This window comes from Triticum urartu, chromosome 5, assembly GCF_003073215.2.
Source record: "Triticum urartu cultivar G1812 chromosome 5, Tu2.1, whole genome shotgun sequence".
Taxonomy (NCBI): Eukaryota; Viridiplantae; Streptophyta; class Magnoliopsida; order Poales; family Poaceae; genus Triticum; species Triticum urartu.
The window spans coordinates 657978940-657996189 of NC_053026.1; the positions used below are offsets into that span (position 1 = coordinate 657978940).

At 44.8% G+C, this 17250-nt stretch overlaps 1 protein-coding gene and 1 pseudogene across 4 annotated transcripts; both read left to right on the plus strand.

The window, feature by feature from the left end:
• The first annotated feature begins 3687 nt into the window (after positions 1–3687).
• LOC125511677 lies at positions 3688–6015 on the plus strand. Of its 4 annotated transcripts, XM_048677101.1 has the most exons (4): positions 3691–4059; positions 4356–4791; positions 5510–5657; positions 5739–6015. In XM_048677101.1, exons 1-3 carry the CDS (start codon positions 4012–4014, stop codon positions 5647–5649), a joined length of 624 nt encoding a protein of 207 aa, XP_048533058.1. In that variant the 5' UTR covers positions 3691–4011; the 3' UTR covers positions 5650–5657; positions 5739–6015. The 4 variants fall into 4 exon arrangements, with proteins under 4 accessions (XP_048533060.1, XP_048533058.1, XP_048533059.1 ...); XM_048677103.1 differs by having other exon boundaries at positions 3688–4059; positions 5513–6015; XM_048677102.1 differs by having other exon boundaries at positions 4359–4791; positions 5510–6015.
• Positions 6016–14230: 8215 nt separating this feature from the next.
• On the plus strand, positions 14231–15341 carry LOC125507668 (annotated as a pseudogene).
• Positions 15342–17250: the final 1909 nt, after the last annotated feature.

The following is a 17250-nucleotide window of genomic DNA, read 5'->3' on the forward strand; positions in this document are numbered from 1 at the left end:
TAGGAATTTCTAATCTATCTACTCTATGAACACGAATCTTGAAGCAGAAATCAAAGGCTCAAATTTGCGCCCGATATGCCCCCACCCCCACATCGCACGGCCACGTCGACATAAAAGTACGCCTCCTCCCTCAAAGAGAAAAAAAATGTATGCCTCCGGCCAGCCTACGCTTTTCATTTCTTTGCCTACTCCCTAATATGCTAAAGTCCTATTAGGGAAGAATTAATGGATTTAGAAGTCCCAGTAAGATGGAGGCGCCCTCCATAGCTTGTTGGACAATCTAGGGTGCGAATTGGACTTAGAAAAGGACTTCTTCTCATGAACGGTGTGCCAAGGAGGGATCTTAAGTCGGTTGCCTCCCCTCCCCTCCACTCACATATATTAAAGGGTGGCGTCCCTAGAGACACACAAGTCCCTTACGAGCACCCCATCTCTAGTTCTCTCTAATTTCTTGAAATAGGGTTTCCCCCCGCTTTATATTACAAAGCAACCATCACCGCATTGCTAGGGCGGAACATCACATCAAGCCCAAAGATAAAACAAGAAGAAGAGAGAAACAAATGCCAACAATAGCAGCTTGACGACATGTGAATGACCCGCCACCGCTGCGCCCTCCGAAGTCGTCCCACCACGCACCCAACACTCTGGAGCGCCGCGTACCAAGCAACACCTTCAGGAAGGAGAGCGACGACAACGATGTTGTTGCCCGGACTTGTCTAGGGATTCCCCCGGCACGCGGAGGAAGAAGCTGAAAGGGGTCACCTGACGCCCTCCAAGGAGAGGTGGCGGCACCCGCAGGCGTCACTGCGTCGGAGTCGGACGAGCCAACATGGATTTCTCCCACTCACAAAACACCACTACCCAATCCCTCCGAAGTCTTCCACCCAACACTCCACCCGCCTGCCTGTGCCACCACGGTCTTGAAGCCACCCACACCGTCTCATTGAGTCCACCACCGCGAGGCCTAGAGGACAGAAAATAAGAACGCATGGAGCCAGGGGCAGCAGCACCACGGCCAAGCGGGAGGGGACAACCTCCACCGCCGTTGCACCAGAGGCCAGTTCCTCCAACGCCATCGTGGTAGCCGGCCGGACGCCGCGACAGGAGGAAAACCAAGCCACCTGGGCCCGGCCAGGCTCAGATCGAGCCCGCAAAGACTCCGCCGCCACGCTGCAGCAAGCTGACAACGGCGCCAGCAGCACCCAAAGATCCCGACGCCCCATCGCCACCTCCAGGAAGCTACGCCACAGATCAGAGCCACCGGCCCGCCCCGGCCCAGATGGGGCCCCTTCAGGCCCAGATCTGGGCCGAGCGGGTGCCGCCTGCCCGCGCCGTCGCAGAGCTCCGCCGCCCATGGCCGCGCCCCACGCCTCCGACCACCGACGCCAGCGGTGAGCCAGCCCGCCGCCGCACCGCACCATCGCCGCCTGGAAGCACCCCCTGAAGCAGCGCCGCCCCGCGCAGGATCCACCGCACGAGGGAAAAAGCCGCGGGCCGCCGGCGCCGGCGCTGCCCCGGGACGAGCCTGGCGATGCACGTGTCCGGAGGGAGGATGGAGGGGAGCGCTGGGGAAAAGGATGGATCCTCACGTCCCCTTAGCCATTTGTTCTCTCTAATTTCTCTAGATCCAAGTATAATAGAGAAGCCATGTGAAATTCTCTCCTCTCCATCCTCTAGTCGGGCATATGCAGCTTTTCTCTTATAGTTTGTCTAATTCACATCTAAATGTTTTTTAAGGATGTCACATTTAAGCTCTCACAAATAACGCAGCAATAAGAAACAAAAACCGCAAATATAATGGACATTAGGTTAAATGTAAGATAACAATATCACATCTAGATGTGTCCTAAACAGACCCTTTCTCTGAAATAAATATCTTGGTAATCCTGCGAATCAAGGATGGACGTACGAGACAAGCATGGACGCGGGAACAAGGATACGTAGGAGCCATTTCGGTCGAGCCACCTGTGGATATGTATGGCGTGCAAATGGACATGCATGCTCAGGCGAAAGCTAGCTGGTTGGTGCGTCGTGGCCGTGGTCCAGGTGCGATCATGGCGCTACCCCTATGCATGCCTACTTACGTACTACGTACGTGGCCGTCCTTGGCGAGCGCCACCGGTCGAGCAGGCGACCACTACTCGACATCGACAGGACGTCATGAGCGCGCGTCCGTCTCCATTGGCCATCTCAAAACCAGTGGACACATGCATGTTTGACTTATCTCAATATTGTTTTGATCTTTATTACTTGTACGTAATTACTTTTGCCACTAACAGAATCTGATGCTCTTGCCACTAGTTGGACAGGTGGTCTGTTAGATATTTTAAAACGTCGAAAATGCCGACGTTCTTGTATACAATAGTAGTTTGCCCGACAAAGCTTCACCTAAACACCGCTAGACCCCCAATAGGCTTGCAAACAAGTGTATAATAACTTGCCCGTAAAAAGAAGTGTATAACTTGCTTCCCTTCTCATGAAACAAAGTGTATCTTTTAGCTTTTCACAGCACAAAGTGCATCTTTTTTTTTGACGGGTGCACAAAGTGCTTCTTAAAGAACTTGCGTCGTGGCACGTTCCAGCTGCTTGCCACCCATATGTATGTTGTCACCAAGCCATGGATCTTCTCTTGGCGAGCCCAAACGGCCCAACGACCGGCCCTGAGCCCCCACTTGTCGCCTCTACGATTTCTCAAAGTAACAACAACAAAAAACCCTGCCGCCTCTACGTGTTGCTTAATGAGTGGTATTGATGGGCAAAACTAAGGCGAGAATGATGAGACTGTGTTCCCTTATATCAGGGACGAAGCTAGAAAAAAAAGTTTAATGGGGTCATGCCTATGACAATGGGGTCATCTTTTTTAAATAAATAGTGATTAGTACTAAATTAGTGAAGGCTTTACTAAATTCATCGGGGTCAATTGACCCCAATGCATACAAGGCAGCTACGTCTGTGCCTTATATATTACTCCATCCGTCCCAAAAAAAGTGACTCAATTTTATACAAAATTAAGTCATTTATTTTGAGACGGATGTAGTATATTATAGTAAATTATTTACTGAGCATAGTTTCAACAAAATGTCACTAGACTCCAGTGAGCATGTAAAAAAAGTTTATTTAGTCACAGGAGATGTTTTCATCGACTATGAGACAACTGGAGAGACCTCATCAAACTTAAAATGTGCCAATTCACCCTTTTTTTTGCGTGGGCCAACTCACCCCTCAGTGGGGTAGAGTATATGTGAACATCTATGTTTATACCATATTTTTTAAAAAATCGTTTCATAGAGCAAAGTACATACTTTATTTTCACCAAGAGACACAAAGTGCATCACAAAGAAGTTGGGCGGTGCCACCGGCCATCATCACCATGCATGCATGGCGACACCGAGACACAAGAAGATATTTTCTCCACCCTAAGAAAAAAAGAAGAAGATATTTTTTCCCCTTGGGAGTCCTCAAAACCGGCCCAGGGCCCCACATGTCAGACCGGCAGCACGGCCTCTTGGCTTCACCAGTCGGCAAATCCATCTTGCATGCGGAGAAGGAAAAAAAGAAAAAAGAGAAAAATCCATCGCGCGGAAAAATATCTGCGCCCGATATTTTGCGCTCCCCCGCGCGGCCACGTCAACGTAAAGTACGCCTCCTTCCCCAGGGGAAAAAATTAAAGTACGCCTCCGGGCCACCTGCACACACAGCCTGCGCTTTTCTTTTCTTCGCCTTCTCTTCTTCCCCTCTCTCTCTCTCTCTGCTGGCCTGGCAGATATTTTTCCTCCGATGAGAGTATACATCTCGGCCTCCGCATCCCTATCCCTCCATCGTCTCCAGGAGGAAGACGACGGACCACCAAATCCAGCGGATCTTTTCCCCTCTTCTCCATCGATCTGCGTTTCTCCCTGAGAAAATCGACGGCAAAAAATATCCTCGCTTTGATCTCCGGCGCCGTCCGGCGAGAGTTCTTGGGCGGAGGAGGAGCTCGGGTTCCATCTGTTCGTCCAACCGCCCGGATCCATGGGGGACGTGTCCACGATTCAACGCCCGCCCGGCGCTGCCGCCAAGGTAATAATCTGTTCCACGACCGACTGTTATTTTGATCCGCCTGAAGGTATTCAGTTCTAGTCTCTGATAAATGAATGAAATTGCTGATTAGCATGGTCTTCTGCAGTGTTCTTCTTTTGCAAATCGCCGTAGATAGCAGTTAATTCGGCTCAAAAAGTAGTGCAAAGCAGAGCAGGCACATCATGTAGTACAATAATCATCCTGGACATCTGGATGTCTGTCCAGTTTTACAGCTGTCCGATGAGTTGATTTTGCACCTGTAAAATGGAAACTGATTCTACCTTCTTCTTCTTCAGCAGGGTGATCAGGTTGGAGAGCTAGTGTCGGCCGGATGGACCAACGACACCCACAACATGTACATCAGCTCCATGGAGGCATCCTTCATGCAGCAGCTCCGTGGCCAGCAGCAGCACCACCACCACGCCGCTCCTGACAGGAACATGACCCATGTGGGTGCTGGCCATGGGCTCAAGCCACACCAAGAGGGAGCTTCAGATAACGCCGGGGCCGAGAGGAACGTCTCTCGCTCGCGTGATGTGGGCGCAAGAGGCCTGCCTGAGGATCCGTGGGCAAGGCGTTTCAAGCCACGCGATTCTGCTATGAATCGTCGTGGTGATGGGGTTGGTGCTTCTGATGGTGAATCGGGTACTGATACGGTTCAAGGGGCGGTTCCGAAGCATGGAAGAGAAGTAGTCAGTTGCGTTGGAGGAAATCTTGTTGACAAAACCTCAGGTTGTTACACTTTTCATCTTGTTTGCTGATTGTTTCCTTCAATGTATGTTTTGTTCAGTTTGACAGGAGTTTAGAATTCAGAAGTTGCTGTTAGTCTGATATGAATTCAGAAGTGTCGATTTCCTTGGTATATGTTGTGACCAGTTCTGGCAGAAGTTGAAAACTATTATGCAGTGTTGGCTGTTAGTCTGATATGAATTCACAAGTGTCGATTTTCCTTGGTAAATGTTGTGTTCAGTTCTGGCACAAGTTCAGAACTGTTATGCAGTGTTGGCTGTTAGCCTGATATGAATCCAGAAGTGTTGATTTTCCTTGCTACATGTTGTGTTCAGTTTTGGCAGAAGTTCAGAACTGTTATGCAGTGTTGGCTCTTAGTTTCATATAAATTCAAAAACGTAGATTAAGAAAAAGGATAAATAATTATCATGTCGTAAGAGTTGTAAGTCGATAAATCCAATAATTATGATCAAGGAATGAGGTAATTTTGCATGCCAGACTGCACGTATTTGTCAAGATATGTGGAAACAGTAAATGATTATATGGAATTGTTTGTCATGTAAAGTGGCTATAACTGAATTGGCTATCTGGTCGACTTCCATGTTTGATGCATAATTGTGTAGAGTAGCTCTTTAAATGAGACTTCACTTTGAAAGAAGTTCAGAAACTGTTATTCAATGTTTGCTGTTAATCTGACAAGCATTTCGTTTCTTCTCTCCAGAAGAAGTCTCTGGTCAAAACTTTCCTGAAGATGAGGTTCATTCCGCTGCTCAGCCAAGCAAATCGTGCAAGAAAAGGAGGCCTGCCTCTTCCACTGCTGCAGGTTCTTTCATCTCGATGCTCGGCGACAAGCGGTGGTGAAGGCCTGCGTATGTGTTCTAGAAATTCTTGCTGAAGCAGTTGTGATAGGTGACTGGTGCGGCTGCTAATCTTTTTAGCTCGTCTGATAGCTCTCGATTGGCCTGCCCTTTCGGCGTGAAGGGAAGACAATTCATTGGTGATTTGTGTCTAGTATCCTCTCTGCAGAGCATCAGGCTCAAGTTTGCAGATCTGCGAGAGTGGAGGTGTGATGTGATGCCTTGTGGTGGTGTATTTCTTCAGCATCTGCTGTCTGCAAGCGAATCAACGGTTCCTTGCCACGGCAAAAATGTATTGGAGAGTTTATACTTTATACTACATTACTTTTGATGTCACATGGGTGCAATAAACTTGTTTGGTTCAGAGACATTTTTTGCTGGGCAATCTCTCTGTTTCTTCTTCTGCAGAGTGCTGGTTGTGTTGTGCTAAAACTGAAACATGTTGTGTTTTTGTGAGTTCTTTGCCTTTTTTTTTCTGATAAAGGGCATTTTCATTCAATCTATATATCGAGGTCTTCACCTATTGTTGAGCCAATTCGATGATCTGCATAAAAGTCCTAAAGTTGATGCCGAAAGAGAGAAGATAGAACTAGCTTTGCTGTTCCTTCTTTCCAAGCTACTCCCTCCATTCCAATATAGCTTTGTACTAACTTTAGTATAAAGTTTAGTCATCTATTTTGGAACGGAGGGAGTAACTTTCTGCCTGAATATTCTTTCGCTGCCATGGATTCAGGTAGATTTTGTGCATGCCTATTGCATGCACATACATGCGCGTGTGTACCTTTATAATCGCAAATACAATTCACTAACTGTTTTATTTGCAGTCAGCTTTGTTGTTACAGAAATAGTACGGCAAAAGAGTATACTCTGAAGTCTGAACGGACAAACAGTTTAAACCTTGAACAAATAAAAGACATAATGAAATTAAGGTCCTCAATGAAGTTGTTGACATCGATGAATAATTCCTTTAGAACAAGATTGTACCATCAAACAAAACTCAGAAAGGCAAAACTCCACAAGCACACCTTTTGCAACAAATACAGACAAATAATATGCTCGAATAGTGTCCCCTGCAACATCAGCCAGAGATTATGTCACCCTGCTCTTGTGCCAAGCGCTCATTTGCCTCTTCCACAAGAGAAGTAAGAGACCTGGCAGGCACCTCGCGATCATCATCGCAAACAAACAACATGCAGTTATCAATGTCCAACATGGTCTCACGAGCCTTGGACAGTGCTTCCTTCAAACTATATTCGTTGAACTCTCTGATGTAACTAGGCTTAAGCTGAACCATTGCTATAACCAACTGGCAGGAAACCTTGAGAATTCGCCAGCCGTCAGTCGTGGTATCCATGTTTGTTTCTACTATCTCCATGAGCTTCTTCAGGAGTGCCACTTCGTCAGAGATGGCACGAGTAAAATCATCTCCACTGATTGCATTGTTGTTGCATATTGCCACAGTAAGAGATAGCATGGTGGCTAACTTGTTTCTGCTCTCGGACTCTTCTTCATATCCCTGAGTGGAAGACTGTCTTGCAGCAGGAATTTTTTGAGTCTGGCTTTGTATATGACAATTACTATTCGTTGCACCAGTCTGTGCTGCCACATGTGCAGAGTTTTTTGCTTTAGTATATAGTATTTGACCAACAACCTGGAAGAGTGTTTACAAAACATAGGAAAATAAGTATTAACAATGTTGTAATCATATCATATATTAGAATAGGGTGCATTCTTCACAAGCAAATACAAGAACAAGAACAGAGTACTGCAGAATTACTCATCAACAAGAATAGCATATTGAAGAATTACCCATCATCACGAAATAACATATTGACAGATTACTCACCATCAGTCCAAAGTCGGAATACAATTCACTTTAGATAAATATAATAACTCCCAAAATTAAGGCGGACCGTAGAGAGAAAATTACATCAAGAAATTAAAACGGCAAGTATTTGCAACTCATAACACCATCCTGCCAAAACCACCTATTGTTTTAGCCCTAGAATCACTCAAGCCTAGGAGCCAAAAGTAACCCATGCTTGAACTGCAATGGAACATGAGAAAAATGTGAATTAGATTGAAGTTCGGTAGAGAGTTACCTTGGTCAACAGATTGATCACGTCTTGCTTGGGAAGTAGATCAACAACATCAACATCTTGCATGGGAAGTAAATCAACAACATCAACATTTGTGGCAGAAATCAGCGCATCAGTGTTATCTCTTGCACTTGGGGCTCGAAGCAATCTGGCCAGTGCTTCCCCTGCTTTTGTCCTCACTCTTGTGTCCTTGTCTTCGTCATGTTTTGCCATCCCTATCCTCAAGGAAGATGCGCCACAGTGTCTTGACGAACATTTCTGTCATGCTTGTAGATTGATCAAAAGCTAGCTTTCTAAAGGAATCAACAAAGGCTAGCTCAGTAAGAATTTCTATTGCTTGTACACGTAGTTCCGAGAAGGCACCTTCACAGTCAACCTCCAAAATACGCATCAAATTGCGGATTGCTACCGTGTTGCGGGACATATCATGGCGCAGCCTTGTGCTGTCCTCTCTACTCTAGGTCCACCTCTGATAAGCCTGCTCAGAACTGTGAGTGACCTCCTTAGCATCTCAGCCCATGTATGGTCCCATCGATGGCCGAGGAGGTCCTGGTAGCACAATGGTAACGTGATCTTAGAGAGGAGCCTTTGGTGTCTGATTATCTCAGTACAGTTGTCTTCATCTTGTGTGAGCCTCTCAAGAATCACCAGGCCTTGAGAGATCAGTTATTTGGTTCCTTTCGATACATAGGAGTAGCGATACTTATCTCCAAAATATCTATCCCATTGGGGAGTTATGAACTTATTTATTCCATAGATCATTGTTTGAATCCATGATTTTATCTTGGAAAACTCATCTGATGGTAGATGTTTTTGGTTAGTTTTCTCGGTGATCGGCAAAGACAAGTGGGCATCTTCTTGATGGTGACTATGCTCGAAGGTTTCTACTGACACCTTGCAGGTAGTTTTGTCAAGAGTTTGCTCAAAATTCCCCAATAGATGGGCAACTTCTGGATCACTATAATGATTGCAGCTTTCAAGTAAATAGCATATGCATCTCAGCGCATCTGCAAACTGGGTTATACGGAGCTCACTGGCTAGATCTGCTACAATCCTTGTGGCACGCTCTCTTGTCTCAGGGTTATCTATTCTTGTCAGGCCAACCACGTCGATCAGATTTTTAATTGCTTGGCTTGAAGATAGTAGCTCCTGTCTTATAGGTATACCTTTCCTAGTGAAAGTGTCTAAGACCCTTGCTCCCCAAAGACGGTTATCGTGAGTTGCACACTCTAGCAAGCCAACACTGAATGTAATCAAGTTCCAGTTGTTGGGCAATACCCCATCCTTAAGACACATGGCAATGGTTTCTCTCTGGTATCTCTTAACAATTTTGGGACCCCAAACCTCAAATCCTAATTGTTTGCTCAGCAATATCCATGGTTCAAATGTAGTATGAAATGCATAGTAAAAAACAGCTAAGCTCTGAAAGATAACTAGAACATAGAAGATGGTGAGTGCCGCATTCAGTTTTGCTTTGTTTGCAGCATCTCCACCCGCATCGCCGTAATCCTGTTGTGCGAGACGCACCACTGAGAGTGGTAGGACCACATATGGCGTAAACGAAACGATGGGTATCATACAGACTGTGAAAATTATCTTCACGGCGACCGCTGTGGACACAATAGGTATAGTCATCCAGTGAGACTTTTGGTTTGCCCCCTCAAGCTGACTTAATTTGTCTCTTACTCAAATATAATATGTGTATATCTGCGGCATAATTTCCAAGAGGTTTGGTGTCCATTTCCAATATCCTGTTTTATGTCATGTTAGTGACGACGTAGGAGAATGCATATGCATAGAAGCAAAGGCTAGCCAAGTAACAGAGTACCCTACTCTAGAGATTTAATTATGTTGACACTTCAGTGTTAACATGTTACTACACATTCATATGTGTGTTGTTGTTTCTTAGTATTTCCATGAGCACATGACTAAAAACTATATCTGTGGCAAATTCCCTATGCATGCTTTTAACAAAGTCGCCGTTATGTTTTAGTTTTACGGCGCCAGGAACAAATCGAGTAATGCATATTACCATATTGCTATAGCCTACAAGTATGGACTATAGAGTGGGTTGATATGTACGACTTAGCCTACTCTATAAGATCAAGCTTGACAGGTAGTACAAAATTTAGCAACCCTCCAAAGTTTTCAAAATTTTCATCGACATTTTTAATCTTGGATCTAGTGGCTGGTGGCACCAGGGATTGTACTGCAGGAGGGGATGGCGGTGGTAGCTAGGAGCAATTAAGATGATTAGCCACAATGCGTGGAGTATGACCAGGAGGGTATGGTTTTTGAAGTAAAGGTCTTCCTTGGTCAAAATTGGTCTAGCATGCACTGTAAGCAAGGTAGTAAATCAGAAAACGCTAGAAATGGTGATAAATTTCTTGGCGCGACCGATAATCGTATGCCTCGATCTCACACAGAAACGTTAATTTAGTAGCCCCTCGAAATAAGGTCAATTTGGTAACTGCCAGAGAGAGATCCAAAATGTACTTACTTGGATGCCATTAGAAATCCTTGATGTGCAGGACGCTAACGAAGCCGCCGAGGAGCACCACGGTGGACCACAACAACGCAAAGAACCCAATAGCGCTTGCAATATTCCGTGCGGCCACCGCGCTCTTGGCATAGTAATTGATCAGTGCTTCCGGCCTCTCGTCCGCTCCCATGATCTGTGTATGTGTTGTGACAGTTCTCAACGGTGAGGAAGCGACTTAGGCCGACTGCTTGTAGTGAAGGAGGCTGAATGACTAACTGACGCCACTTGAGTTTCCTTGTAGGATCGTCTGTTATCTGATGTAGGGACAACTAAAGTCAGGACAAAAGTATTGTCGGTGCCACCCTCCAAAGTTCATTCATTCAGGGGACTAAAGTCAGGATCGTCTGTTATCTGATGCCACGACGAGGCTGTCTTTCGATTCAAAATAGCTAGTGCTCCTCACTACGTATGATTTGTCGGCGCGCGGCGAGTTCAGGGGACTGCTCGCATGGCATCGCATGCGTTGCCTGCTCCTCCCGATGGATGTGCCTTTAGCTTTTATTCTTCTTCTTCTTCTTTCTCTTTCGGATCACGTGGGTGTGGCTGCCATGAAAAACCATCGGCTCCGCCGTGCGTGAATCGGAAGACGAGAGAGAGTATAGGACCCCGGCCGGTTCTATCCTATACTTCGGGGATGGGTTTACGAATTGCGATCGTAAGCCAAGGACCGGTCTTAATTATACAGTTTACCTAATTCACATCTAGATGTTTTTTAAGGATGTCACATCTAAGCTTCCACAAATATATAATGCAGCAATAAGAAATAAAAAAACAAGGACAAAAAAATAGACAATAAATAGAATGGACATCAGTTTAAATGTGACATTGTCCTAGACCGACCCTTAATTATATTCCGGAGCATCAATCAGTTCCACCATGCTACCCATCCTCATCTTCTAGTGGGCATGGCGGGACGGTTTCGCCTTCGATGCATGTGGCCATCCTGGTTTACAAGTTTTCCGCAGTTTTGAATTAAATTTTGACCATACATTTTATTAATAAAAATGGTACAGTTAGAAACTTCTTTCGAATACCAATCCAATAGTATAATTTTGCTAGTCAAATATATGTTTAAAAGTTGACCCAAATGCTATATAACTTTAGTACCAACATTACAGGAAAGAATATCAACATTCACAATATGAAATCAGTATCATTAGATGCATCATGAAATTAGTTTTTATACTATATGATTTTTTAAAATATAAATTTGGTCAAACTTTGCGTAGTTTGACTTCAAATGAAACTTATATAAGCAAAGTAATAAGAAACGAGGGAGTATGTAGAAGAGATATTGTCGGTGCCACCTTTGTTTGCAATGTAAAGCAAAGTACCGCTGGGCTGGGATCATTGCATATTGAAAAGCATCGTTGCCAGGCCACCAGCCAGAGCATGGGATCGAAAAATCACTAGCTAGGCTGCAGATCGATCAGTCTAGCCATGCATCCGGGAGTCAAAAGAATAAAAGCTACTCACTCCGTTCCGAAATACTTGTTCTAAAAATGGTTGTATCTAAATGTAGAAAGAAACCACGTACGTACGCAGTGGCGAAGCCACGTACAAGCTGGGTAGTCAATCGACTATCCAGCTTTTTGATGAAACTAGTATATAAGTGTAGAAATATTGGAACAAATTTATATAAATTCATATATTTGATTACACAATTTCAAATTGACTACAGAAGACAACATTTCTGGCACCGCCACGACGTATGGTATGCATCTCGAAACTGAGCACGAGCACTACTCATCACGGTATAATTGCCCAAGAACCAAGAAGATGGGGGTGGCATGATGTATTTAGCCGGCTGGCTGGTTGACGTTGCCGGCTGTTAGAACGAGCAATACGGTTCTATGCAGAGGCAAGATGTGTACTCATTGTGTTTGCATCTACCTAATGCTTAATTTTTGAGTTAATAAAATTGACCCTTTATGGAAAAATATTATACATTTTTCGTATGCACGTGGGACATTTTATTGACACACGCTGCCATTTTGGAAATCGATGATGTGCATTTTTTATAGAAAAAGACATGATATTAAACATTTTTAAAATACATCTTGAACGTTTTTTTAATGTCACAAAAATATTTCTGAAATGCAACAACATTTTTAAAAAATGGTATGAAACATTTTTTTACATTGTATACACATTTTTTGATACAAGTATAATTTTTTTGAAATACACGTTGGACACCTTTTTGAATGATACAATTGTTTTTACATTTTATAAACATTTTTCAAAACTGTCACGAACACATTTTTTAAATTATAAAGCATTTTTTAAATGTCAGAAACATTTGTCTTGAATAGTACCAACATTTTTTAATACATTGCGCCAAATTTTTTAGGCAGTGTTAAGTCTTTTGTAATAGTATGAACATTTTTTTACAATATTTATGAAATGTAAACAAAACTAAAAAAAAGGAAAAAACGGATCTAAGGAAACGAATGAAAGTAACGAACCTAACACTACCGGCCGGCCCAACATACAAAGTAGGGACCTCAGATTTCGTCATCTGTTCATCCAACGGCCCTGATGGGAAGCTGTCGACGATTCAACGACCACCCGGCACTGTCGCCAAGGTAATCTACTCTAATTAATTCTAATCTATCCACGACCGACTGTTTTCTTTTTAATCTCTGCAAGGAGGAGCATATTACTACTCTCTCCGTCATGATTTAGAAGGCACATTTAAATTTGCATGCGTTTTCACAATAAACAAGGTTTAGGGCGCATTGTATTTATTTCTAGTAGCTAATTAGTATTTCGATATACTATTTCTATATGTATGCGTAGTGTGAATGCTATTTTTTAGTCCATCCCACAACCAATAGATAACCACCTAGGTCCCAGAGAATTTCTAAGCGCGCCTTCTAAATCGTGACGGAGGGAATATGACTTATTATATTTTCAGTTCCTGGTTGGTACTAATAAATGAATGAAATTGTTGATTAGTGTCGTCTTTACTGCAGTATTCTCTCGCAATTAGCTCTTGCTTTTTCAAATTATTATACATGGTAGTTAATTCGATTCAGAAAATACACGCCAGCATAAAGACCATATGTAATAGTACTATCTTGCAACTACCTCTCCTTTACTGTGGGACTTGCATGGAAATCGAACTGATCTGTAATCTTCTTTTTCGGCAGGGTGATCAAGTTGGAGAGCTTCTCCTCCACCCGCCCCTGCTGAAGAAAATATCATCTAAAAGCTGAAAATGCGTACAAAAAAATGAAAAAAAAATCCGACAGAAGGGCCCAAAGCGTGACACATGCCGGCGGCTGAGAGCGTGCCAAGTGGCACGCTCCCAGCCCATCCCAAATGACCCTTGTGGAGCTCCCGAATCGAAACTCCTATACGGCGCATAATGTGCTACGAATGAAGCGCGCGGGCACCCCCGCTCCCTTCGCGCCCTTCTGGGACCGTAGGAACGAGCACTCGTTAGTTAATTGGACCAGATTGGACATTGTTTTTTTTTTAGATAAAGGACCGGGCTGGACCTATCTTATTCTCTTTTCACTTGGCCTGGCCCAGATCATGACTCCCTAGCTCAGCTCGTCGCCAAACTGTCTTTTTGAATTGAATTATTTAGATTGCTTACCACATGTTTCATGTGGTCGTCGCCTTACCGTTATAAGGGCATGTACAACGGCATGTAATCAGCCGTCTATAACATATGCCACCCCAGCTTTTTCATTACGCGGAGGAGAGAGAGAGAGAGAGCTAGGAGAGAGATGAAGGGTGTCGTTAATTTTGCAGACGGTTGATATCCCAACAATCTCGTTTCTTACCGATAGCCTCGTCCCCAACGTCGCCTTACATTTTACTATTTGCTTGTAGCGGAGTTTGATGATGGATGCTGATGAGAATGAGAATGAGATCCCCCAACCGTAAGATTTCATTTTCATTCCACGCAGTTTGTTTCTGTTCCTGCCTGCCCGATGAAAGGACTATGGATCCTTTCTGTCAGATTGGATGTATTAATTGCAGCAACATTGTTGGCTGGAGAAATTTGTCTGACGCCGCTCTGCGTTTGCCGATTTTCCAGCGAGGAGAAACCATGCGTGGATCTCGAGTTGCAGCGACACACCCCGACATCCATGGCGGCCGCAGTATCCAAGGTGCTCGACGATGACAACCTCCTCATTGAGATCCTCCTCCGTGTCGCGTTCCCCACCACGCTTGTCCACGCCGCACTCGTCTGCAGGCGCTGGTTCCACCACGCCCCCGACCGCCGCTTCCGCAAGATCCACCCGCCCCGCCTCCTTGGCTTCTACGCTTTTTTCGAGCGTGCACGCTTCATCCCAATGCAGCCTCAACCCCCGGAGCTTGCTGTCGTCGTCCGCCACCTTGCGAGCTGCAGGTTTGCCCACTACATCAACATTGAGGACTGCCGCAACGGCAATATCTTAACCAGCGGCCCACGAGGGGGAGTATGGACGTATCAAGTCTACCACCTGTTGTGCCCTGATAGAGATATGCCCATCATCCCACCACTCCCTTGTGTCGAGACCGGAATTTACTACATTCTCGCTGAAATCCTCCCCAGAGAAGAAGGCGATGGACTGTCCTATTTCTATTTGTTGGTGGAGCTTGCCAAGGAGACAAAGAAGGTCATGGTGCATGCTTATCTTGGTCACAAACCAGCTCCATCATCCGCGGCCAAGGCCAAAGCCTGTGCTCGTCCACAACAAAATCTATATGGCGGCCGCCCAAAGTGAGGACATTATTATCTTGGATTTGACTGACTTAAGTTTCTCCATGATTCACCTCCCACATGGGGTGGAGTATGCCTCTTCAGAAATCATGTTGTCACGGACCAATGATGCTTCTGGTGTATATCTCATTCATGTCCGTCCCAAGGAATTTCAACTTTGTGTATGGCTCCACAAGGGGGGCAACTGGCTGCTGGTAGATACCATCTATTTGCATGAGATGCGTGCTATTTTGGGGAAGAAAGATCACCTATATGTGCATATAGGGAAGGTGGGAGACGATGCTCGGTTTGTATTTCTAGAGGTTTCTCAATATAAGCCTTTTCCAAAAAGGTGAGTCAGTCGGCCTTGCTTTCACCCGAGACAAAGTTTTGGAGTGAAGATACTTGCTACGCAGGATCTGCGCCCAAGTGGCATCCATCTCAATCGATAACTTCCACAACCACTTGCTGAGAAGACATATGTTCTTGACCTCAAGATTCTCAATACCAAGACCCCCTTGGTCTTTCGGTCGACAGATGATATCCCATTTGGCGAGTCGGTATTTTCTTTTTAATTCATCGCTCTGCCAGAAAAATCGTGATTGATAGAAGTCCAGTCTTTTCCTAACTCCAACTGGGACTTCTAAGAACGACAAAAGAAACATAGTCATACTCGTGAGAACCGAGTTAATCAGAATTAATCGGCCTCCGTATGACATGAGCTTGCCCTTCCAGCAACTCAGTTTCTTTTCAAATCGGTTCTCGATGCACTTCCATTCATTGTTTGTCAGTTTACAATGGTGGATTGGTATACCTAAGTACGTAAAAGGTAAAGTCCCCAATTCGCACCCGAACAATTGCCTATATGCCTCTTGTTCGTCATTGGCTCTACCAAAGCAGATCAATTCGCTTTTGTGAAAGTCAATCTTTAACCCGTTCAATTGTTCAAATAAGCATAACACCAGCTTCATATTTCTCGCTTTGGCCAAGTCATGCTCCATAAAGATGATCGTATCATCGGCGTACTAAAGGATAGATACACCTCCATCAACTAGATAAGGTACCAAGCCACCCACCTGACCAGCCTCCTTAGCCATTCCTATCAAAATTGCCAACATATCAACTACAATGTTGAACAGGATAGGAGACATCGGACCCCCTTGTCTCAGGCCCTTATGTGTCTGGAAATAATGACCTATGTTGTCATTCACTTTAATTCCAACACTCCCTTTTTGCGTGAACGATTCTACCTGACGTCGCCAGGCTTCATCAAAATCTTTCATACGCAAAGCTTGTTGAAGGAATGGCCATTTGACTTTATCGTACGCTTTCTCGAAATCCACCTTAAAAACAACTCCATCTAATTTTTTCGTGTGAATTTCGTGGAGCGTTTCATGAAGGACCACCACCCCTTCTAGGATGTTTCTGTCTGGCATGAAAGCAGTTTGGGAATGCTGCACCACAGAATGCGCAATCTGTGTGAGCCTATTAGTCCCAATCTTGGTGAAGATTTTGAAACTAACATTGAGAAGGCAGATCGGCCTGAACTACTCAATTCTCACAGCTTCCGTTTTCTTAGGAAACAGTGTTATTGTTCCAAAATTTAAATGAAATAACTGAAGCTGTCCAGAGAATAAATCATGGAACATCGGTAACAAATCCCCCTTAATAATATGCCAACACTTTTTATAGAATTCCGCCGGAAATCCATCCGGCCCTGGAGCCTTATCTTTACAGAGGGAGTACTAACTAATGCCTGGTGTTTCTGTTGCGGAGGACCAAGCTGAATGCAGTAGACAGCTGAAACGCTATCTGTAGTTCTCCATCGGCAATTCTCACATGCTCGCTTTCCATCTCGGATGGATGTCCTTCACAAGCGTTGTCCCAACCTTCGCTGCCCAGCCGCTCATCACCATCATTTGTGACAACTTAACCTCACCAAGGCCGACATCGGCAATTCCGAGTCGCCTCTGCTTTCGGTGGCATCTTCTTGAGGCTAGCCATGGCATGATCTGTGACCTTCTTGACATGCTCTATGGTCAGGGGCGGACCCAGACTGAAAATTACCCGATGTCCACATAGAAGAACACATCAAAAAACCAATGACCTATACACTAAATCAATGGATTATCCTAAGCAAGTGTAGATTGGACCCGGTGCCAGTGACACCGGCTAGCTGTACGTAGCTACGCCCCTGTCTATGGTTGCTCTTTCCTTGTCACGATTTCCGTACCAGCTGTTTTCTAGATGTCCGTCATCGACGGT